The sequence below is a fragment of the Plenodomus lingam genome (assembly GCF_022343315.1).
Source record: "Plenodomus lingam strain CAN1 chromosome Unknown contig_3, whole genome shotgun sequence".
NCBI classification, from domain to species: Eukaryota; Fungi; Ascomycota; class Dothideomycetes; order Pleosporales; family Leptosphaeriaceae; genus Plenodomus; species Plenodomus lingam.
Window position 1 is genome coordinate 201,610 of NW_027093944.1, and position 23,013 is coordinate 224,622.

General features: G+C 54.2%; 9 protein-coding genes across 9 annotated transcripts; 4 read left to right on the top strand and 5 right to left on the bottom strand.

Moving 5' to 3' along the window:
• Positions 1-55: 55 nt before the first annotated feature.
• On the bottom strand, positions 56-4,065 carry IAQ61_007479 (uncharacterized protein; the record flags this gene model as incomplete). Its single annotated transcript, XM_003842342.2, has 3 exons — positions 56-3,683; positions 3,740-3,893; positions 3,948-4,065. 3 exons carry the CDS (start codon positions 4,063-4,065, stop codon positions 56-58), a joined length of 3,900 nt encoding a protein of 1,299 aa, XP_003842390.2.
• A 349-nt stretch (positions 4,066-4,414) lies between these two features.
• Positions 4,415-5,448, top strand: SMD2 (mRNA splicing protein; the record flags this gene model as incomplete). The annotated part of the gene is made up of 6 exons (XM_003842341.2): positions 4,415-4,417; positions 4,659-4,712; positions 4,856-4,953; positions 5,005-5,037; positions 5,099-5,356; positions 5,406-5,448. The coding sequence occupies 6 exons, from the start codon at positions 4,415-4,417 to the stop codon at positions 5,446-5,448; spliced, it is 489 nt and encodes a 162-aa protein (XP_003842389.2).
• A 138-nt stretch (positions 5,449-5,586) lies between these two features.
• IAQ61_007481 (uncharacterized protein) lies at positions 5,587-7,619 on the bottom strand (the record flags this gene model as incomplete). Its single annotated transcript, XM_066097601.1, has 5 exons — positions 5,587-6,074; positions 6,125-6,259; positions 6,309-6,934; positions 7,039-7,558; positions 7,613-7,619. 5 exons carry the CDS (start codon positions 7,617-7,619, stop codon positions 5,587-5,589), a joined length of 1,776 nt encoding a protein of 591 aa, XP_065952098.1.
• Positions 7,620-8,453: 834 nt separating this feature from the next.
• IAQ61_007482 (uncharacterized protein) lies at positions 8,454-10,274 on the bottom strand. Its single transcript, XM_003842339.2, has 2 exons — positions 10,094-10,274; positions 8,454-10,014 (listed from the first exon to the last, which is right to left on the bottom strand). Exons 1-2 carry the CDS (start codon positions 10,220-10,222, stop codon positions 8,971-8,973), a joined length of 1,173 nt encoding a protein of 390 aa, XP_003842387.1. The 5' UTR covers positions 10,223-10,274; the 3' UTR covers positions 8,454-8,970.
• Positions 10,275-10,922: 648 nt separating this feature from the next.
• Positions 10,923-14,026, top strand: IAQ61_007483 (uncharacterized protein). Its single transcript, XM_066097602.1, has 4 exons — positions 10,923-11,880; positions 11,992-12,081; positions 12,143-12,790; positions 12,847-14,026. Exons 1-4 carry the CDS (start codon positions 11,506-11,508, stop codon positions 13,264-13,266), a joined length of 1,533 nt encoding a protein of 510 aa, XP_065952099.1. The 5' UTR covers positions 10,923-11,505; the 3' UTR covers positions 13,267-14,026.
• Positions 14,027-14,478: 452 nt separating this feature from the next.
• On the top strand, positions 14,479-17,144 carry IAQ61_007484 (uncharacterized protein; the record flags this gene model as incomplete). The annotated part of the gene is made up of 2 exons (XM_003842336.2): positions 14,479-15,694; positions 15,745-17,144. The coding sequence occupies 2 exons, from the start codon at positions 14,479-14,481 to the stop codon at positions 17,142-17,144; spliced, it is 2,616 nt and encodes an 871-aa protein (XP_003842384.2).
• A 402-nt stretch (positions 17,145-17,546) lies between these two features.
• Positions 17,547-18,843, bottom strand: IAQ61_007485 (uncharacterized protein; the record flags this gene model as incomplete). The annotated part of the gene is made up of 2 exons (XM_003842335.2): positions 17,547-18,650; positions 18,832-18,843. The coding sequence occupies 2 exons, from the start codon at positions 18,841-18,843 to the stop codon at positions 17,547-17,549; spliced, it is 1,116 nt and encodes a 371-aa protein (XP_003842383.1).
• A 990-nt stretch (positions 18,844-19,833) lies between these two features.
• On the top strand, positions 19,834-20,707 carry IAQ61_007486 (uncharacterized protein; the record flags this gene model as incomplete). The annotated part of the gene is made up of 2 exons (XM_003842334.1): positions 19,834-20,442; positions 20,510-20,707. The coding sequence occupies 2 exons, from the start codon at positions 19,834-19,836 to the stop codon at positions 20,705-20,707; spliced, it is 807 nt and encodes a 268-aa protein (XP_003842382.1).
• Positions 20,708-21,343: 636 nt separating this feature from the next.
• IAQ61_007487 (uncharacterized protein) lies at positions 21,344-23,013 on the bottom strand (the record flags this gene model as incomplete). The annotated part of the gene is made up of 4 exons (XM_003842332.2): positions 21,344-21,805; positions 21,859-22,087; positions 22,116-22,773; positions 22,887-23,013. Coding segments are annotated over 4 exons (1,476 nt in total), but the record flags the coding sequence as incomplete, so codon positions are not given.

A 23,013-nucleotide genomic window follows, 5' to 3' on the forward strand; every position in this document is an offset into this window, starting at 1 on the left:
TGATAAGAAAACGGCAGAACAAGAATCCAGAATCCATCTTCCCCATCATCATCATCTACTCATTCGCCGGCCCCTCGGGCGTCAAACCAACACGTCGACTCCCATCCTCCAGACTTATCGTCGCCTTGGCATCCTCGTCCTCCTCGCGCGGCGCACTAACAACATCCTCAATCATGGCCGCAAAGTCGACCGTGATGCCCCCGACATTCATCTTAAGCAGGGCCGTGGCATCCGGGCCGTCGGTCGTGAAATCCATGCTAGCATGCCGCGAGCCCTGGGCTTCCCCACTGCCCATGCTGTCCATGAGATTATCGTTGCCAAACATGCCTGTGCTGCCCCAGAGCCCATTGCTGGCCGTCTCGGGATCTTCGTAGAGATCAAAGCCTAGATTCAGCGGTCCGCCTTTGGGTGGCGAACTCGGCATTGGCATGTCGCTCGAGAGGAAATCGTCGTGCAAGAAGTCGGAAAATTGGGCGCCAGGCCGACCAGGGGTGTTGAATGTTGGGAAATTGCTAAAGTCTATGCCGTGCGAGGGCGAGGAAATGGGGTGGTCGGAAAGTAAGGCATTGAGCTGACGGGTAAACGGTGTCTCGGGGGCAATAGTAGCAGCGCGTGTGCCGCGTGGCGTGAATATGTTTCGCGAAGGCGTCGTAAGGGCATCCATATCGTCAGCACCGCCTTTCGGAGTCAAGAGACCACGGCGGCGGGAGCCTGGGGTGGGCGTCTTCAGCAGGTCTTGGAAGAGGTTGTTCTTTTGCGGTGTGGTCTTTGGCATAACGGAATCCTCGAAAAGGTCGGCAAAGTCATCGTCAGCTCGAGTTTTCTCCAACGGCGGTGGCGGACAATTTTCTTTATCTGCATTCTCTTCTTCACTGATTGCAGGACCTGCTAGAGGCTGTTCAAACCAGTGGGTTCGGGGCTGTTCACAGGGAACACAGCCATCATGCCCAATTCCAGCATCTTCGCATCGCCTGCAAGGCCGCTCGCGATCACATGCCTTTTTGAGTCCTTTGCAGCGTTGGCAGCGAGGCTTCTTTGGCGCATCATCATCGGCGACAGCGCTCGGTGCCTTGGGCTTGACCTCCAGTGACTTGGCTTCGCCCTCTTTTCTAGGTGACGGAAACAACAGTCTTCGGGTGGGCCTCGGGGTCAAATCTGCATCGATGTTGATGGGTGATTTCTGGCTGCCTCTGACCCCAGCTGGACTAGATTGAATGGCTCGTCGTAGGGCAGCCTGGGCACCGTCAAGATTTGAGCCGCCTGTATTTTGCATGCTGGTAGCACGCTCAGGTGCAGGTGGAGGGCCTAATTGGCTCACATGGGTGCCATCATAAGATACAACCGCTTCCTCTTGATCGCCTGGCATAGCTGAGTCAGAATCAGGCACAACAGCATCAGATACCAAATCGTCACCTTGGCTGATTGACTTGGTGCGAGATCCCGAAGCGGCTGCCCTCTTGCGCTTCGGTGGCTTCAAAGACTTGTCCCACACAGTCTTTGGCCTCATGGCTGCCTTCTTCATAAGCCAAAGTCCACATGGGTTGCAAAGATTAAGTGGCTCGAAGATGTTCATAGTCTTCTCTTCCCGAGTGAGGTTGTTCTTGAAAATGCGGTATTTTGGTTCGCCATCGTTGTCGTCCGTTGTGTCGATAGCTTCATACGCAATTACGTCGGTCCCCGCAGTATCAGTGGACAGTTCGAGTCCCTCAGGCGTTCCAAATTCGACACGCGTGTAAGCTTTCCTCCAGGTCGGTGTGTCAATCTCTCCGCAGTTGACACAGTGCTGAGGCATCTCGCCAGCGGCAATGGCCTTTTCAAGTCGATCTTTGATATGCTTTCTGCGCTTAGCCCCCGAACCACTACGTGGAGCACTTGGATCAGCAGCAGGAGCAGCATCCGACATGGGTTCAGCACCCGACCAGGTGTGCGATCTCGGCAGACCCCTTGTTTTGGTAGTCTTCGTCGGCTTCGTGGGCAGGTTCGGAGTGGCCGAACGACTGTATACTGCAGCCTCGCTCTCACCAGTGGGAGAGAGACGGGAGATCGAATCGGGTGAATCAGCCTTGGCAGACGCTAATTGAGACGCTTCCTTGTGTGGGTTCTGCTTTGCCATTCCAAAGGGAAATGAATCTGTCGGTGCTAAGCGTTGTGTAGTCCGGTTGGATTCTTGCTGGGAGGCGGGACCTTGTGCATAGGCACCCGAATTGTCCGGTGGAAATTGCTGGTTGAACCGGCCGGCATCAAACAAGTCATGATTCACTGTATCCGTTTCCATGCCTGACATTCTCGTGTCGTTTTCTATACTCTCGGCAATGGGTTGCACGGGGTGCTTCCGATATGGCTGTTTGGGTCGTGGAACGTATGAATGTGGCAGGTGCTCTACTGGGCCGGGATTCACGTGCTGCCAGGGTCGGCGCACTTTGTTCTGTCGTGGCCCAACTCTCTCTTCAGTGGTAGTAATCTTGCTTCCCGAACCCGTACCATCGTCCTCACGGCCCATAGCGACGTCACTAACAAAGCCCGAATCGACGGGTGCCGACATGCTAGGTAAGTTTGGGCTAGACGGTGTAGGAGACGCGGCCTCGTTCGCGGCCAGCGGTGGCGAAGACGGCATTTCTATCGGTGTATCGACAGGACTCTCATCTCTTTCGTCGGGCGAATCGATGGCATTGTCTGAAAATGCGGACGTATCGTACGGTGACATGTATGGGCGTCCAGCATCCATTGATGCGTGTCTCAAAGCGCTGGGGGCGGGTGGGCGTCGCTGTCCACGTTGCCCAAAAGCTCTATCACCAGGCCGAGGTGTTGGTGCACGAGGCACCATGTCCGCGTTCATCGATGAGTTACCGGGCGTTGGTCTATGGAGTCGTACAGAGGCTGCCGTGCTCGCTGTCACGCGGAGCGAATCATTGTGAGCGTTGAGTGGTGTGTTCCTGGGCCTCTTCGCCTGGGTGATGCGCGCTCTTTTCTTTGGCGGGCCATCATCTTGTTCTTCAATGACGTACGGGTCACTATGTAGGAACTGCTGTCGTGGTGGTGCCGCCTCGCTTCGAACGGAAGCTCTCGATGGAGGTCTTGAGTCTTGCTTGTACTGGTAGTGGTGGAAGGAAATTGTGCTCATAGCAGGACTAGATGGCCTAGTGGGCTGGCTGTTGAATGGCACGTGGGATTGATCGTAGAATGAGTCATTTCTGGGCTGTTCCTGTGAGGGGCTGTTGCGCGTAAGCATTTGGTGAAATGGTTCGACGCCGCCAAAAGAACCCTGTCGTGCATGTTGCATGGGATAGGATGGCTTGGGTTGTGCCAGCTGACCAAGCGTTGGATTCTCCTTCAAGAAGTCGGACCATTGGTTGTAGTCGAAGCCCGCAGGCATGAGCTGACTCAAGCTGTGGTATCGCTCCATGTTCTCCACATATTCTTTTTGCAGGCATGTCGGAACAGGCACCAGCTTCAGCTTGACCTCCAAGGTTTCCTTGATCCCGTTTGAGAAGATGCCCAGGATGTTCTTGCACACGCGACCTGTGACCATGGTTTGAGAATCCTCGGCAGGAGCGTTTGGAGTCGTCGATGCGGAGGCGAGGATCCAGGAAAGCATACCCTGACCAACAAGGGGTGTCTCATACTCGGAGAAGTCATAAGCATACACGGTGTAGTCGTGACCCAGCTTGGCCACGAGTTCGGGACTAAGGTGGTGAGTACTGTGTGTCAATGAGCGGAGTTGGGGTGTCGGATAGCCTACCTTGCGCCAACAATCGCCTGTATGCATGTTTTGAGCTCAATGACTCCGACTTGAGTGTTCTCGTCGAGGGAGACCACGGGCACATTCAACGCGTTGGGCAGGCGGGCGAGGCAGTTTGACTTGTTCTGGTCGTCAAACGTGTAGAGTACCTTGACTGTAATCGAAATCATGTTAGAAGGAGAGCCTCAGAAACACCCGACATGCTTGCCTCGCATTGGTCTCCTGGCCACGTCGGCCATGTGGTCATTGTCTGCGACAGTGGTTGCCGGCGGTAAGGCATGCTGCAGGGCACCGATCTCCATGGTACTGTGCGAAGGGGTCGACATGGCTGCCTATGGAGTTGACCGAGAGATAGGCAGGCCGCGTCTTGGAGAGAAGATAAGGAGAGGTGAGAAGGTGAGAGGGTGAGAGGGGTGGTAGTGGTGGTCGTGGTGGTCGCCCAAGGGAGGTGGTCAATGTTATATCCCAATCGGTGGCTGGCGTGCGATCATCGCGAAACGCGTCTAGATGAAGCACGCAACGAGACAAAGCGGGCGGCCGGTGAAAAACGAGCGAATCGAGACGAAATCAATATTGATTTGACGGGGCAAGGGTGTCAGCAGGCAGCCGCACGCGTGGAAGAAGGAAAAAGAGGGTGTAAAATGGGGGTGAGAGAATGGATGTTGTAAAGTGCAGATGGTACCTTGTAGGCTTGTACCCAGACAAGTCGCCATGCAGACGCACGAGCCGGAACGTCTCATGCTCCCCGGGCCGCGCTAGTACCACAACAAGTAAGAACGCGTGACGCACTCTCCACCAGAACGCCAAGGCTGCACGCGTCTCATTGGGCCGGCGTCGGAACAACCTGCATGCCTAGCGCATGCCTGGCCAGCTTCCCTCACTCCCCATCGCGCCTGCAAGACATGGACGGCTGGCCTAGTTGCACCTTCCTTCAAAGCGCGCGTTGCCCTGGTATCCTCCCTCTTTTGGAACTGTAAGTGTTTTTTTGTGTCGCGTGAGTCTGTGCATGCTTTTATGCTCGGACATTATTCTTTGTGCATAGCTTTGGGTCTCAGTGCACAGGGAAATTTCGCCAGTGCAAGCTTCACAAGGGCAAGGAAAGCTAATCGTCTGCAGATATACAAACAGACAGCCAGACAGACCCCCCATCTCCACCGCTTCAATCACCACACCGAACTCCACATAGTCGCAAACATGGTTGACGCAAAGATCCAGTGCGTATCGCTGCCGTTGTCTGTATTCACTTGGTGCTAACACTCGCGCAGAGAGCTCATGTCGAAGCCCCGGTCGGAATTGACGTATGGCCTCCATCCATGTCCTTGTCTTGCTACAGGAGCAACAACACTGACGGCTGCCTAGTGAATATGAGGTTGCCCAAGTCGAAGAGCACGAGCTCACCACCGGCCCCCTCTCCATCCTCCAGACCGCCGTCCGCTCTCGCACACAAGTCCTCATCTCTTGCCGAAACAATCGCAAGATCCTGGCGCGCGTCAAAGCCTTCGACCGCCACTGCAACATGGTGCTCGAAAATGCAAAGGAAATGTGGACAGAGACCCCGCGGCTATCGAACGGCTCCATGGGTCGCAAGGTGAACAAGGACCGCTTCATCTCCAAGCTGTGTGTCTCGGCTATCTTGATGTTTGGTGAACGTACTGACAGGCGGCAGGTTCTTGCGTGGAGACTCTGTTATTCTGGTTCTGCTCTCATAATTGCGCGGTGTACAGCTTGATCTGGCATGGATACGATATCTCGATAGGGAGTTGGGATTAGGCAAAAAATTACATAAATGTCGCGGACACAAACTCGGCGAAACTCTACGAACGAATCAATCACGATACCCCACACTTTTATTTCTTCAGACCCTCGCTCAGTCCCAGTAGCAGCTCAGCAAGGCCGTGCGCGCCTGGGTCGGGAACTTCTTGAAAGCCCTCTCCGCCAACGTAGACCGTACGACCAAGACTCGCCTTCATCCCCTGGGTTCCCTTGGCGGCTTGATCGGCCGCAGCGGCTGCCTTGTCGATATCCTCAGTCTTGGACAGCGTTTCAACAAAGGGATACAAGGCGTCCATTAACGTGCGGTCACCTGGTTTGGCAGGCGTGTACTTGCCAAGCGCCCTGAGTGACGAATCGAGAGCCTTTGCCCAGATTTTGGAATCCACTGGCTGGGGCGTTGAAGGCTCATTTTGTCGCAGGCCGTGCGCAAGGGCATTGAGGAAGATGGCGTAGATGGCTCCCGATGTTCCATCCATGGCAACTTCGACGACTTGAATGATATGATTGACAAGAATCAACAGATCGTCCGTCTCCTTTACCGTTTCAAGCATCTTCAAAATCGCTGAGATGTTGTCAGTATCAGGCAACCTCGTGCACGTGACTGTTACTCACCTTCTGCGCCCCGCTTCAGTCCAATTCCACAGTCACCATCTCCCACTATTGTGTCGTACCTTGTGACCTCTGGCTCGGCTGCAATCAGCCTGTTCAGAGCCGTTGTCAGAGTGGACTTGGCGAAGCCAAAGTCGACTGTTCCATGTCAGCAAAACAGCAAATGTGAGAAGATGGAATTACGTACCCCTTAGCTTACTCGGCAGTACCTCTTCATCATCCACCTTTGTCTCCTCGACCTGAGCCTCCCCCCGTCTTCCCCATGTTTCCCTGCTGATTGGTGCAGACCAGCCATTCGCCTCCGCCGGCGCATCCAACAGCTCCAGCATCGTGGTGCCTAACGCGCCAACATCGACCAGCTTCAACAAACTAATACTGAACCCCAGCCCATTCAGACTCGTCATGAACGTGCCCGCCAAAATTCTCACCGGCTTAATCGCAAACGTGCGCTCCAGCTGCTCCACCACCTCATTCGTGATGCCGCCCAACTCCAACGGGCTCACCCCGCCGAGATTGTTCACCAGCAGTACCACCGCGTCGCCCGCCTTGATGGTGGAGAAACTGCGGTCGGCATCTGTGGCATCAAGGCAGTGAGATAGCATGGTTTGCACGAGGCCGGGCAGGCCGGTGGTTCGTCGTTCAGACCCGGCTTCGTTATGGATGCCCATGCCAATTTCCACCTCGCCGTCTTTGAGCGCGTCAGCTTCTGTTTCGCGGCGCCCGGGGACGTGGACGTGGGAGAGCGAGGAGCCGATGGAGACGGTGTTGTCGGCAACGAGTTGGGCGACGTCTGCGACTTGTTTGAGGGTTGCTCTAGGACGGTTCTTGTTAGCGATTCTTTTCTCTCAACCCTCCCCTCCTCCCTAAAAAAACCACACACAAACGAGTTCAAAAAGCAGAAACAACGAGAGACTCACCCCCTCGCCGCCAACGCCCCTGCAATCTTAACAACAAAAACCGTCCCTGCGATCCCCCTCCTGCCCACTTTCCCCCCCTTCCCCCTTCCAACACCCACATCGTCCCCCACAACCACCATCTCCACCTGGACCCCCTGCGCCCGCGCCTTCTCCACCCCCATACCGAAATTCAACACGTCCCCCGTATAATTCATCACCACGACCAACACCCCGCTGCGCCGATCCACACGGTGCATAATCGCATGGCGAATCTGCGCCGCGCTCGGCGAGGCAAAGATTGTGCCGGCAATACTGGCGCTCAGCAGGCCTGGGCCGACGAGCGAGGCAAACGAGGGTTCGTGGCCGGAGCCGCCGCCGGAGAGGAGGGAGATTGGCGGGGTCGAGGTGCTGGACTGGATGGGGGTTGGTTTGAGGTAGATTGTCTTGTGGGCGAGGTCGCAGGCGACGGACGGGTTGGTGTGCGGGATGCTGAGGAGGGCGGTGGTGACGAGGTGGGTGGGGTCGTGGATGAAGTGTTTTGCTGGGGGGGTGGGTGTTAGTTTGGTAGAGGGTGAGGAGGGGGAGGGAGTCTTACAAGACATGGTTGTTGGATTTTACTCTTTTCCCGCCTTTTTTGTTTGTTCTGGTGGTGATTCTTCTTCTTGTAACGGGTTGAATACTTTGATGTCCAGTATATTCCTTTCAGCTCCCCTTACACAAGTCGCTTAGTGTGTAACACCTTTTGATTCCGTTTCCCCACTCCAAATATCAACATCAGCTACCCAACCCCTCCAAAACCCCAATACACTCGTACCTATCCTTCCTCCACCTTGTCCTATCCTCTCGTCCAATCAAACCCCACCAAATTCCCAAAGTCTCCCAAGTCCCAAATTCCCAAATCTCAAATTCTCCCAATAAATCAATCCCAATCCCACAACAAAAGTCCAGTTCACTTCGGCTCCGTACTACACAACCTGGTACACTCAAACTCAACCTCGAATTCACACTCAAACACAAGCAGGCTCCCCTCATAAATACACCTGCACCCCACCACACCCCAAGACCTTGGCCCTGTTCGGAACCGGAACGCGGAATGGCGGGGCGAGCGAACAGGGGCTTGGTACGGAGCTGGTTAGGTAGGGGGAGCGCGGCGCTAGGATGGGGTTGAGTTGCCGCGGCTATTGTGGAGGTGTGAATGGCTGGTTGGGTGTGTGTGTATGGATGAATGGGATTTAAGTATGTAAGGAGATTGTGGCTGGGTAGGGCGGTGCTGGGGTTTGTAGGATGGAGGTAGCTATCCTGTACCGGTAGGTATTTGGTAACTACTCCTACTATTCTGGTGTTGTGTAGACTACATGACCTATAGTACAGTATATCCCCCTACCACCCCCCCCCCCCCAATCCCAATCCCAACCACGCAGCTTCACACCCACATCCGTTATAACCCATCAAAAACGCCAATCTCCTAGAATTTTTCCAACCTGCCACTGCTGGATGCCATGCCATACCATGCCATACACATATTCTGCAAAACCCCGCACTTTCCTTGCTCGGAAACAAGAATAGAAAAGCTGGATTGCTGTAGTAAAGATATGCAGCACGATGCACCAGTGGCGTGCTGCATGATGCGTATGCGTATGCGTATGCGTATGGGTTGGGTGCGAGGTCAGTTGCTCGGGCGTGCGCGGGGAACCTGAGGGGTTTGAGGTGGTGAGGGGTAAAGGGTCACGTGAAATGCGGGGATTGGGTTGGGTGTCGGGGATTACTTGGGCCGGGGGCAGGGGGTGATGTGTGTGGAATTCCTGCCAGGAATTGAAATTGGCCATATATCCCCTAGCACATTATAAAATGCAACAAATATCTATAACTCTGTTTTTCTTCTTCATTCATACTGAATATGGGGTATCGTAGACTAGCAAAAAAGTAACAAGTCTGGCACGCATGGCAAGTCGGCTAATCACCAAAGTTGAAGAAGGCGTCGTCAAAGGATGAATTCTCTGGATTCTCGTACTCGTCCATGTTGAAAAGGTCGTCGAGATTGTCGGTGGTCATGGTTGCCATGAGATCCTCCTGGGCTGTAGCGTCCTTCATTTCTTCCTCCTCGGGCTGAGATGTTGCTGGTTCGACCGCTGGCTTGGGCTCGTCGGCTTTGGGTGCGGGCGTGGGCTCTGGTGCAGTCGTGGGTGCAGGTGGAGGCGCAGGCACAGGTGCGGTTTCCTGTTTGGAGGCTGTCGCGGGCTCGTTCGACTCTGGCTGGTTGGGTTGACTGGTCGGCATGCTGTCTCCCATACCAAGATCAATGTCCATGCTATTGCCTTGATCTGCATCGCCGTCATCGCCGTCCTTGGCAAAGTCCTCGAGACCTCGAAGTAAAGAAGGACCTTCGTTGCTGTCGTCGAGGTTAAAATCCATGTTGCCGGATGTGTCCATCATGTCGTCTGGGTTGTCATCACCAGTCGTGTCCATGGCGTCTCCAAAGATGGCGTCAAAGTCGAAATCATTGTCTTGTGGATTGGCCGTGGTTGGCGTACCATCAAACAGGGGATCTCGAGGTGTAGTGTTTCCGTCTGTCTTGATGGGCGGCGGGACATGTTCTTCTTCTCGATTCAGGGAAGTGGGCTCTGGCTCGTCGGCCTTTGCGACTGGCGCCGGTGTGCTCTCTGTCACCATCTCAGGCTCTGGTGGTGTAGCCACCTTCTCGGGCTGGCTGGGGGATTCAGGAGTGACTACGGGGGCGTTCTTTGCTTCGATCGCGAGCCTCGCGCGCTCGGCCTCGACCTGTTTGGCTGCAGCATCCCGCTTCTTGCGGTCCTCCTTTATGAGGGCGAGATCGCGTCGAAGGACGGTCTGGGCCAAGCGGACCTCGTTCTCGAGTTCGTCGAGGGCATCGTGGAAGCGTTCGGCGGCGATGGGTACGGTGCGCTGCATGCCCAACTTCATGCGTCCTGTGCCTCCGCCGGCCTGGTGTTCTTTGATGAAGCGGCCGGATTGGATGAACTGATGGCGTCAGTAGGGAGAGCGTATATAGGACATGGCCATGGGGCGTAGGGAGGGCTCGTGTTGGGCGCATACATACAATGAGGTTCAGCATGCTCTGTAGGGTGTCGAGGTTGTGATTGCCAGTAGAAGCTGGGGCTGGTGCAGTATTGGGAGCAGAGGCAAGCGGTTCTTGCACCGTCTGGGGGCCACTTGCGACGACCGCCATGGCGATGGTGGTATATGGGTGCGGGTGGGGGTTTGTACGTGTATTGGAGGTACTGTGCAGGTGGGTACATTGGGGCTCGACTTCATGTGCATTCCCGGTGTGGGCACGTGACCATTAAGTACGTGCACCTTAAGTACGTGGGTGTGCCTGGCCTGGCCTGGGGTGTGGCCTAGGCACGGTACCTACTGTACTGTACCTAGGTAGTGGGCCTGTGTTGAAAGCGTGTGTGCCCAGTGTGCCATGACCATACTACTCTAATGGCTAGGCAAGTTTCTTTTGGCCTCGACGGCTACTACCTACCGGTACCTACTCACCCACTACTAGCAACATACATACTAGAGTACCACAGTAGTACACAGTAGGTACATGGCCAGTCACCGGCGTAAAAAAAAAGGTCCCGCCTGAATGGGCCCCTCTTTGAAAGCTTCCGCGGGACCGGCGACCTTCCCCTTCCCCGTATTGGATGCCCACACAAGAGAGTGCGCACTAATCACTATCCAGCTTTCCATACAGGCGGGAACGCATACATTACCAGCCTGCCACCCGCCCTGCTGCCCCGTCCAGGCGGTATGAAACACAAGCAGGCCGCCCCCTCTTGTAAAATCAGGCCCTGTCGTTGGCGCTGGTTCGCTGGCTGGCTGGGCTGGCTGGCAGCTGGTTAGGTAGGTAGGACTGGGGACGGACAGGCTGCCCTACAGGCTACAGTTAGCTCCCGGGGGCATCTGGCGCTTGTGGTGTGTGTGTGTGCGTGTGTGTGCGTGTGTGTGGCCTGCGAGCCTAATTCTTTTGCGACCCTCACCTCGCACCCTCACACGCACACACACTCTCACACTCACATCCACACAATCACCTCTCTCTCTCTCTCTCTCTCTCTCCCCTTCCCTCACCCCCACAGTGGAGACACCAGCCTGCCAGCCTACAGTCGAGTAGTTCGGCGTTGGTCACTCGCCTCTCCTATTCTCTATTCCTCTCTGTCTTCCTCTTGTTTCTCCTTCCTTCTCCTGCACTTTCGCACACTGTTCCCTCTGGTATAGGTAGCCTTGTTCGTCCTTTCCATTCCGCTTTTTCCTGCCGCCTCCTCTCTCGAACCTGCACCCACCCACCCCCGCCCGTCCACTCAACAACCACTCTTCCAAGCCGGTCCTGTCCACCTCTCTGTTCCTGCATTCCCCTCCTGAATCGCGGAACACCAAAAGCTCGTTCGTCATAGTTCGACTGGACTTGCCCAACCCTACTCCTCTCACCGACTTGTTCATTACTGTGCGCATCTCGCAGCGACAGCCATGTCGGACCAGCAGAACCAAGGGGCTTCGCTGCCGTCTACCCAATCAGGTGGCGCACCTGGCTATGAGGGCAACCAGGGCCAGCAACAGCAGCACATGCCTCCCCCACCGCTAGCTCCTGTCATTATCCCACAGAACAACAACCCCATCCCGACCGCCATCAGCTCGCCCATGTCGGGAAACCCAATGTCCCCGACCAGCGGGCAGCCTGGCTATGTCCCTCGCCGTGCAGCGCCCGAGCCCAACAAGCGCGCGCTATATGTGGGTGGGCTGGACCCTCGAGTCACCGAGGACGTGCTGCGCCAGATTTTCGAGACCACCGGCCACATTCAGAGCGTCAAGATCATCCCCGACAAGACCGCGAGCTCTCCATCAGTAAGGCAGCCCCTCCCAACTACCATGCCCTCTTTTCATCACACAAGGCTGTCTGGGGTGGCAGGGGTGGCATCCGTCTTGCGTGCAAGAAGCTAATCGTGGATTGCGCAGGGCTTCAACTACGGCTTCGTCGAGTACGATGACCCCGGCGCGGCCGAACGAGGCATGGCCACACTGAATGGACGCCGCATTCACAACACGGTAAGTGGGGTGCCGAACAAGGGCAAGGCATAGCATCGTGGTCAATCTCTGACTCCATCAGGAAATCCGCGTCAATTGGGCCTATCAGTCCAACAACACGGCAAAAGAAGACACCTCGAACCACTTCCACATCTTCGTCGGCGACTTGTCCAACGAAGTCAACGATGAGGTTCTTCTCCAGGCCTTTTCCACCTTCGGTCCGGTGTCGGAAGCTCGCGTCATGTGGGATATGAAGACGGGCAGGTCGCGTGGATACGGCTTCGTTGCTTTTCGCGAACGTGCCGATGCTGATCGCGCGCTCAGCTCCATGGACGGAGAGTGGCTTGGTTCGCGGGCGATTCGATGCAACTGGGCCAACCAAAAGGGCCAACCTTCCATCTCCCAGCAACAGGCCATGGCCTCGATGGGCATGACCCCCACCACTCCTTTTGGACATCACCACTTCCCGACCCATGGTGTACAGAGCTACGACATGGTCGTCGCACAAACTCCACAGTGGCAGACCACGTGCTACGTCGGCAATCTGACGCCCTATACGTCCCAGTCGGACCTGGTTCCGCTGTTCCAGAACTTTGGCTATGTTACCGAGACTCGCTTCCAGTCGGACCGTGGCTTTGCGTTTATCAAGATGGACACCCATGAGAATGCGGCCATGGCCATTTGTCAACTCAACGGCTACAACGTCAACGGCCGTCCTCTCAAGTGCAGCGTAGGTTGATCCACATCTCTTTTGTTTCTTTCGTGTGCTCACAAGTGGCCGTGTAGTGGGGCAAAGACCGTCCCCCAACGGGTCAATTCGAGGGTTACTCCCCGGCTGGAGGACCCCCCTCAGCCTATCCCCAGACGCCCAGCGCGTACTTTCCTCAGTATGGTGGTGGTCCACAGGGTGGTCCCATGTCGGGCGGCCCCATGGCAGGTGGCCCCATGTCACCTTCAGGTGAGCGGCACCGGAGGAAGCTGCAGTATCGAAACAAACAATCTAATGCGCGGGCAGGACCCAGCCCCGGTGGACAACCCTTTGCCCAGCAGCAACAAGCCTTTGGCAATCCGCAGATGGCTTACCAGCAGATGCAACAGCCAGGCAGCGCGGGTGGCTACGGTCGTGGCGCTCCTCAACAGCAGCAGTGGGGTCAGTCGCCGCAGGCAGCCTTCAACCAGAATGGCTTCGGCGGATACCAGGGATAAGCTCAGCATCTGCGTCCGTCATATTCTGTTCTGCCTTGTCCAAAACCCCCCTATATTCATGACATGCCTGGTTGTTTAATGGGCGCCTTCTTGGATAGCACCATTTTCAGATCATCTCATCAGCTATCTGTTTATGTTATCTACTTATGTTTGCCAAAAAATCCGGTGCGAAGGACGAGGTTCTGATTGTAGGATGGGCTTGTTGTCAAAGTACCTTTCAGTGTTGCTTCTCCTCTCTCGGGATGCTCGTGGGGAAGCTGTTATGGTTCATTTATTTCTTGGCCAGAATGAATCTCCTTGAGCGCATTCTTTGTTGTCTTGTCTTGTCTTGTCTCAAGCCTAGGCTTGCCGCTGTTGGCCGCTCTCTTCCACACTACTCATTATGACTTTTAACATTTGCACCAAGCGCCTTCTTCTCTTCGTGGCCGCGCATGTTGGTAAAAAAGTTTCTCCCCTATGCTCCCTTATCCCCCCAGAACTTGTATGCCTCTCCTTCCTTACGTTACGTTCCCATCTTGCATGCTTCGTATACCCAGCGCTCACACAGAGCAGCTTTTAGCGAGTCGACTTGCAGAGGATGAGCATTAGGCGTTACGGCGGATGTACCATGTATGGGACTTTGGATATTGTACCCTTGGCCGGTTGATTGCTCGAAGCTTATATTCACCTTACGTGGATCGAGTGTGCCCACCAATTGGGCTTGCACGCCTGAGAAATACATATATATATACATGGTGGAATGGAATTGAGCCTGTCTGTGCTTTTTCATTTTGGTTATTGGTTCCCTGTCTAGATCCAGGCTGAGGCTGAGGCGTGCAGTGACCTGGCCGAGGATACTTGTGTACAACGCATGTCCGTCCCGACTTGCGTTCAAAAGCGCACAGCAATTGATAATGATCATCATGCATTCACTACTCTAGCTCTGGCTGTCGTGTTTGGCGCCCGGACGCGGAATACCCTGGGCGGCCTCATCGCGTCGCGTTGCACGTGATGTACAGATTTGGTGTAGCCTGATCGAGACGTCGCGCTGAAGGTTCGCGTTTGAAGGTCCATGCACTCACTTAACGTTCGCTCCCCACGTAAGATAACATCCAATTCCGTCACTCTTGCAGTGCCAGTCGATGTCGCTCTGAATGACAACCTCTCTTTTTTTTTCTTTTTTACCACTCGTAAAGTCTACCTTCGTCTTGTCGCTCTTTTTTTCGCTGCTGTATGCTTCTCGCCTTTGGAAGGTCTGGTGCGTCGCTGAAACTGTTTCAACGCATTGGGTCGCCTGCGTCCCTGCCGCCACAGCTTTCTGGGGCGCACCTTTCACAGTCCCGTTTCTCGATGACACGACCTAGAGCGGACGGGCCACTCGATACATCACGCTCGTCCACCACGCACTCACATTACAATAGCCTCCCCGCCCGCCCTCACGCTACCGCCACCATGCTCAAGCAAGCCGTCGTCCAGGCACAAAATGCTGTGGCCTCGACGTCACCGCCACAGCCATCTTATAAACAAACGTTGTTTGGAAACAACACAGTCGGTCGCGTTGGGTCGGCACAAGATTCGGCCACGCGCCCATTGAAAAAGGCTGTCAGGCAGAACAGCATAAGGTCACAGCAGCCTTTCAAATCAGTCACACAGGGCATCAAGAGGACGTCGAGTGGCCTTGCGAAATCTCTAAGCTCACAAGAAGACATATTCGACTATCCAACCCTCAATATTGCCGGCATGGAGAAAGAGAATGAGCTGCCCACTGCCTTTCACAATTCATTGCGAGGCGCATCGTCGAGCCTGGCTACTGCTCTGTTCGACGAGGACGACTTTGATAGTGACATTGATCTCGATGTCGAAGACCCTGCGACCAAGGGAACCGCTACATATCCTACACTTCCGTCAACAACGGCCTCGAAAGACTCTGGATGTGACTCAAGGCTACAGACCGCTCAGGCCAAGGTTGAGGACAATAACAGCAGCCAGCCAGTACAGTGGTCATCGTCGCCGGTGGAACATTTCAAGACGCCTCCCAAACCTGCAGTCAAGACGAAACGAAGACAGCTACCCTGGCCTGACATGCTTAGACCTCAGCCTATCGCAGAGACGTGTGATCAGATCGAGTGGGAGGAAGAGGAGGCACAACCAAACAAGAGAAGAGCTCTCGATCCCGAAAAGGCTGTTGCTACACCAGCGCCAAAGGACTCGACGGCACAGTACCCTTTCAATGTCACTGCAAGTGGTTTGAAGCAGCAACAAAAGGTGTTTCGAGAACAGATGAAGGCACAGACTAAATCGTCTCACGGTGCAGATGACGCCGTCAAGGAGGCGATTAAGAAGAAGAAGAAGAACAGCGTGCATCGCATCTTCTTGAGTGAGGAGCAACAACATGTGTTGAAACTGGTGACTGAGGACAAGAAGAGTGTTTTCTTCACTGGTTCTGCAGGTAAGTGATGCACACGCTGACGAGTGAAGGCCTAATGTTGACCACGGCAGGTACTGGTAAATCTGTACTGCTTCGAGAGATTATTACTGCACTACGGGCAAAGTATTCGCGTGAGCCAGATCGAGTGGCTGTGACTGCGTCGACAGGTCTGGCAGCATGTAACATTGGAGGCGTGACCCTACACAGCTTTTCCGGCATTGGCTTAGGCAAGGAGCCAGCGGAAGACTTGATCAAAAAGATACGAAGGAATATAAAGGCAAAGCAGCGATGGATGCGAACCAAGGTGCTCATCATGGACGAAGTGTCCATGGTCGACGGCGATCTCTTTGACAAACTGGAGCAAATCGCACGCACAATCCGCAACAATGGCCGGCCATTTGGGGGTATTCAACTTGTCATCACGGGAGATTTCTTCCAGTTGCCTCCTGTACCAGAGACTGGAAAGCCGGCCAAGTTTGCCTTTGACGCCGGAACCTGGACGACTTCCATCGAGCACACCATTGGCTTGCACCACGTCTTCCGTCAAAAAGATCCCGTTTTTGCCAACATGCTCAATGAGATGCGTGAAGGCCGGCTGACCCAAGAGTCGATAACACGGTTCAAACAGCTCGAGCGACCGCTCCCCCAAGCCGATGAGAATATCGAAGCGACGGAGTTGTTTCCCACGCGCCAAGAAGTCGACCGTGCAAATAACGTCCGCATGGCCCAACTCCACGGCACTACCTTTACCTTTGACGCCCGCGACGGCGGCACAATCACCAACAAAGAGCAACGCGACCGACTTTTGCAATCCTGCATGGTGCCCGAGCAAGTACACCTCAAAAAGGGCGCCCAAGTCATGTTGGTCAAGAACATGGATGACCAGCTCGTCAACGGCTCCCTGGGCAAAGTCATTGGCTTCATGACGGAGCCCATGTTCACCATCTACAAGGAACACGAAGAGGACCTCCTCAACGGGGACGGCGCCTCGGAAGCCGCCATGAAGACGGAACAGATGAAGATGGGTCTCGGCCTAAACACGGCACAAGTCTACCCCCTCGTCCGCTTTGCAAACGCAGACGGCACCACGCGCGACCTGCTTACCAAACGCGAAGAATGGAAAGTCGAGCTCCCCAACGGCGAAGTCCAAGCCTCGCGCTCCCAGATCCCCCTCATTCTCGCCTGGGCCCTGTCCATTCACAAGGCACAGGGCCAAACTCTCGAGCGCGTCCGCGTCGACTTGGGCAAGGTGTTTGAAAAGGGACAGGCCTATGTGGCGCTGTCGCGTGCGACGTCGATGGCTGGCTTGCAGATTTTACGGTTTGATGCCCGCAAGGTGATTGCGCATGAAAAGGTTCGTTTGTTTTATGCTGGCTTGGAACGCGCAGAGGCGGTGGAGGGTAGGGAGAAGGTGGCGAGGAAGGGTATTTTGGGGAAGGTGCAGGCCCAGGGGCAGGGCGGAAAGGTGTAGATGGGGGATCTACGGTTTTTCTTTGATGGTTTGTGGGTTGGGGCGTATGAGGTGGGCATTGCAGGCGCTTTTTCGTTTCAAATTACCTTGGGTGAATGGATGTGTATGGATGGACGAATGGGGCTAGACAGTAATTTCTGTACACTGAGTTTTTTTTTTTTTTTTACTATTCGAGATGAAACCCTGGGGGAGGCCAGGCAATGTCTTTTTTTCTTCTAAATATTCTTGTCATGACCGTCTACATTTCAATCATGAATGAAGATGTTTTCCTTTCAGTCCAAGTCTTTCAGAATCATGCATTGCAAGCAATACAACCTCTCTTCTTCCATTCCTCGATGCTTCTTCAACCAGAAACTTCCCCCTTTCACGTCATGCAAATTCCAAATCCCAAATCCCACCCACCTACCGATCATCACTCTGCCTCTCTGCATCCGCAGCCGTCATGCCCGACTCTCCGCGCCCCTCCGCCAACGTAATCTCCCCCGTAAACCCAGGGACATGCATGAAATTCGCCCGCAACGGCGTCACGCTCGTATACCCCTGAGCCACGGCCCAGCCATCGTTTCCCGGCTCGCTGGCCTCCACGCTCTCATACACGTCCTTGAAGAGCGGGGCCCACTTGAAGCTCTTGTGCGTGTAGCGCGCGTGTACCTGCTTGGTCTGTTGTTGATCGTGTGCCGGCGACGAAGATCCGGGCTGTGTTGTAGAGGCCGGATCCTCAGAGGTGTGGAGGGCTGCGGATTCCAGTTTTGCAATGTTGGCTTCTTGGAGTCTGATTGTGGATTCTGGGTCTGGCTGAGCGGGAGTGGGTGCCGGGGTCTCGACGACTTGGAAGCAGGAGCCTGATTTCCACGAGTTCTGCAGCATGTCTGTGTAGAGGATTTTGCGGCGCTGGACGCCCTCGACGAGGGGCACGTTGACGGTGTAGAGATGGGTGGATGGGTCCCAGTGGTCCCATAGGTGTTGGATGAGCCTTGTGCTGAGGGCACTGGCGTCGCTTATGATTTGGGCGTCGTGGTTGCGGTCGAAGAAGGCGTAGGAGAGGGCGATTGATTTGGCGCCGCAGACGGCCGCTTCCATGGCGCCGCCAATGGTGCCAGACGAGAGGGAGAAGACGGCGGTACTGTTGCGGCCGTAGTTGGGGCCTGATACGACGAGGTCGATGGGGCCGCGCTCTTGGAAGTAGTGGAAGAGTCCGATTTGAACGCATGAGGCTGGTGTGCTGTCCACGAGGACCCATTCTTCTTCCTTGCTGTCTGGCGGGAGTGGCGTGTCGTGCGTGGATCCGTGGTTTGTGAGACGCCCGTCAGACGTGGTTTGGAGGGGTTGCGGGCGGTAGTAGGTCGGGGAGACGGATTTGCCGACAAGGTGGGCTTTGCCGATCCAGGAGCGCTGGGTGTGAGGGAGGATGACGGAGACGGTGTGGCCGGCAGATTGGAGGTGTGTCACCAAGGAGTGGACGTAGGGGGAGGATTGGTCAGAAGGCGGGCCGTCATCGTTGGTTATCTAGAGACAGATGGTTAGTCCAAGGCCGGATTGTAGTGTATGTGGTCTGGGGAGTAGCAATTGCTCTGTTGAACTTGGGGGGCAGCTTCAGTGGCGGGAGAGAGAGAGAGAGCGTGTGTGTGTGTATTGTCATGCATTGACTACGAGACTTGACGTGCTCAGGATGTTCCATGTCACTTACCAAGATATGCATGTTTGGCGTTACTTAGTATCGAGATTGAGACTGCTTCGAGAGTGTGGTTTTGGTGTATGTGTATGTGTATGAAGATGTCGAGCATGGGCAGAGAATGAAGAATGGGGTCGATGGAGTGACGTGCTGCGTTGTTCCGAAATCTTTATCGATAGCTCGGAACCCATCGTCGTGGCTCCAGTCACGTTCTCCTCCCACCGCCTCACTTTCTTTCATCTGCCTGACCTCACCTGCCCTTCTGCCATCTTCACTTCTTCGCTACACGTTTGTGGGCATTGAAACATCCCCTCATCTCATGAGTGCCGATTTGTGCTTCTGTCGTTGCCTCGAATGATGGCTATTTCGAACCTGACATGGGTAATCGGCCGTACCAGCATACTGGGTGGGACCGTCGTTGTTCCTGCATTGTTGCATCACGCAGCACCGTACGCGGTGTAGATGCTTGAAACACGACAGCCAGTCATTGACAAGTGCACGAATTAAAGATGAGTCCCAAAGAAGAGACCATCTTGTCTTGAATTCATCTGGCTTCCCCATCGCCTCTCCAACAAAAGGTTCAGCTCCGGGAAACATCATGGCCCCTCTTCCATCCGATGTCCGCATCTTAGCCGGTCTTGCTGCGCGACAGTTGCGACTCGATCGGATGTCTTAGTTTAGTTTGGCTAATGGAACCATTGCTCCGGACGCAACGACGTACCTAGAGCCGCATCTCTCTAGTCGACCTTTTTCTCGGCTTCTCCATGGAGTCCGGATCCCCACCCAGGACCGCATACTACAATCATTCTTGCCTTTAATTGAGGAATGCACTATTGCATACTTATAGGTGCATCAAAGCATCCTAAAAGGCCATATCATCCATCCCATCCATCTTGCGCTCTTGATTGCTTCTTGTCGACCTCGGAGGCACGACATATTTCAGTTATAACGACCGATCATCTGAGGCCCTACAGACCGCATACCCTCACGTGACCTTCAAGCACAACAACGCCCACAATGGTCATCAACGTCCCCACCGCCTCCCTCGAAGGCAAAGTCGCCCTCATTACAGGAGCAGGCCGAGGAATTGGTCGTGGCTGCGCAATCGAGCTCGGCAAGCGCGGCGCCTCTGTAATCGTAAACTACGTCTCCTCCGAAGGCCCGGCAAACGAAGTCTGCCAGATCATCGAGGGCTTCAACAATGGCGCCAAAGCCATCGCCATCCGAGCCGACGTATCCAAGGTTAGCGAGATCAAGCGGCTGTTTGAGGAAGCAAAGCAGGCCTTTGGCAAGATTGACATAGTGATGAGTAACTCGGGGACGGAGAGTTGGGATGTCACTGAGGAGATTAGCGAGGAGAAGTATGATCATGTATTCAATCTCAATGCACGAGCACAGTTCTTTGTCGGCCAGACGGCGTACAATTACATTGAGGACAATGGACGCATCATCCTCATGTCCTCGATTGCCGCTGGGCTCCTCGGTGTCAAGGACCACGCGCTATACAACGCATCCAAGATGGCAGTCATCGGCTTCATCAAGGCATTTGCCACGGACTTTGGAAAGAGAGGCATCACGGTCAACGGTGTGGCACCCGGCGGTATCAAGAGCGACATGTTCACTCAAGTAAGTATATGTTGCCATGTATCATTGACTACCAATCAAAATAACAGTAGCTAACCACTATTTCTAGAACGCCTGGCATTACATCCCAGGTGGCAGCCCCGATTGGCCGGCAGAGAAGATTGAGACGTTGATGGCGAATCACTGCCCGTTGGGACGTTGTGCGGTACCCGAGGATGTGGCGCGGGTTGTGGCATTTTTGGCGAGCGAGGATGGAGGTTGGGTGAATGGGCAGGTGCTTACTATTTCGGGGGGATCCAGTCAGTAGTTGGGATTATTATCGTGAGATGAATAGAGTTGATTCGTCTTCCAAGGTGGAATTCAAAATACAGCTAGGACTTTTTTGTGAAAGCAAATGAATTTTATTCGGCTGCTGTTGTACTGTAGGGAATATAGTTGCATCTTGTGTTGGTTTGGCCACATGTTGGTGGCTCAGACTACCTCGAGTGTAATGCACGAGCAGAACGGTAATGTCCGCTGTATTCAATCTGGCATGGAGCACTCACATTGAATCAACCTCCCTTGTACTTTGAAATTTCACCACACCGTGATCGAATTCACGACTTCCTTCCATCCACACAAGCTCTTCTTTGATTATTCCCACTAGATTCAATGACACAAGTCTGAACACGATAAATTCGCCGCACTGAAAGTCAATGGAGAATTTCAAACATTCAACCCCACTAATCCATGTGGCGAGAGCGATGTCTCGTTTGCTATCTTCCCCTAACTAATCTCATCGCATAAGCGGGCAACACTTTACATATTCCATGAACGTGTTCAGCGTCCAAGTCAGGACCTTGATGCGTGTTTCAAGGACCCAAGTCCAACACTAAACGCTGCGTTCGTATCCGATTCGAATTCTTCTCTTCCACATCCAATTTACCAAGTCTTGCAGACTTCCTCATAGGCTGCTACTCCCTTGTTCATTTCCAAGCTCTTCGCTTCGCTGATCTACAATTCGGCTTCGGCTTCCGCCCCGTCCTCCTTCCTCCTCAGTCTCCTCAGCACCCATCAGATGAAAAGGTACAACGCATAGAGCCAGCTTTTCAAAGTGCCTACCCAGATGAGACCGATATTCTGACGAGGTGGCCAAGGGCTGAGTGCAGAACGGACAAGTCGTCCCCCGCGCGAATATTGTTTGAATTTCACAGCCGCGAAGATATTGCTCCATTCGCGCATCCAGTCTGCGATCTGCATGTACACGCGCAAGGTGTTCTCCGAGGGCTTCCGACGATTGAAAAGTCTGATTGCAACCCTCGATAAATTGCCAGCTTTTCCCGTGCATCTGCGTCTCGTGTTGCAACCACTCACGCCGAGATTCGTACGTAAGGTCCGGTATTGCGCAATATAGAACTGTACACATCTAGACTGGAGTTAGATGATGTAATCATGCAAACACATGGTAACTGGTCTCACATATGGCCGTAGGTCTTGGTAGACATGTTTGTACCACGCAGGCTTTGACCCAACAGAGATGATGCAGAAGCACAATTGACACTCCCATGGCTGTCCAAATTCCGCATTCTCAGGCAGAGCCGGAGGACGTAGTCTTTTTGGGCCATAAGTGGACGAGGCGTACGAAAGGTTGCAGCAATTTGCCATCATGGGCTTCACCAAAGCCATCGAGGGCAATGTAGGAGGGTCCCTTTTTTAGCTTTCTCTATGAATTTCACGATAATTGAGATATCGGCGTCGTTGAGAGTTTGCCTGGCCCAAGACGACTTGCAAGCTGGGGATCCATGGATGGGAAATTTTCCCGTACGTGTTTCATGTCAAGAGGCTCAAGGTGGGATTGGTCAATGGTACAATATCCTATGAACTGATCGTGCGGAGCTGGATTCTCGATGAAGATTGAGAGCCGCATGAGACAAGTGATCACGTCCTTCATCTCGTTCGCCAACTGGCCCAGCTCGGTGAGTGATGGGTTGTCGTGGGGCAGGTTATCATCCGAGTCTGATTTGGATGCGGATAGATCTTCCCAAGGTATCGTTTGGCCTGCCGATAATACAAGTATACGGTTCAAAATCGATGCAAGACTTTGAAGGAGTCTGAGCATTCGAGTGCGCACGTGGGAAGCGTCTCGAAGTTTGTGATCGGAAAAAGCGCCCTCAGTGCGGATTACTCCATAGTTGGCCGACCACACGTTGAAACGGCCTGCCTCTTCCTTGATATTGCTTAAGGGTAACTTGCTTGTGATCTGATGGTCGGCACAAGCCAGTGCGTGACGATTCCCATCGAAGCGTACCCGGCAGTGGAATACCCCAGGTATAAAGGCCTGTAACGTGTGTTGCTGATCAAGGGCCATGGGATATCGTTGATGTTCATAAGATTCTGCAATCGGGCATAGCAGCAATCAAGTTCGACAGTGACTTGCTCGACAGTGTTGCAGCGGCTATGAGTATGGTAGGCTCGCAAAAGGATGCTTCGTACTATATCAGTCGTACGATTAGAAGCAGAAGATGGGTGGTTGCTCACACTCGTCAAGCTGGATGAGGGGTACATGTCCAATTGAAGGTGAGCTGCAACGACACATGCGATATGGTGGGCAACGCAAGTGACGCAGCTCCAGGT

What these genes read in the sequence shown, in the direction of transcription:
- IAQ61_007482 (XM_003842339.2), bottom strand. Translation starts at nt 10,222, where the DNA reads ATGGCGGTCGTCGCAAGTGGCCCCCAGACGGTGCAAGAACCGCTTGCC. An exon ending in AGAGCATGCTGAACCTCATT is followed by an intron (nt 10,015 to 10,093) that starts GTATGTATGCGC and finishes TGACGCCATCAG; the next exon opens with TTCATCCAATCCGGCCGCTT.
- IAQ61_007483 (XM_066097602.1), top strand. Translation starts at nt 11,506, where the DNA reads ATGTCGGACCAGCAGAACCAAGGGGCTTCGCTGCCGTCTACCCAATCA. An exon ending in AGACCGCGAGCTCTCCATCA is followed by an intron (nt 11,881 to 11,991) that starts GTAAGGCAGCCC and finishes TGGATTGCGCAG; the next exon opens with GGCTTCAACTACGGCTTCGT. An exon ending in GACGCCGCATTCACAACACG is followed by an intron (nt 12,082 to 12,142) that starts GTAAGTGGGGTG and finishes TGACTCCATCAG; the next exon opens with GAAATCCGCGTCAATTGGGC.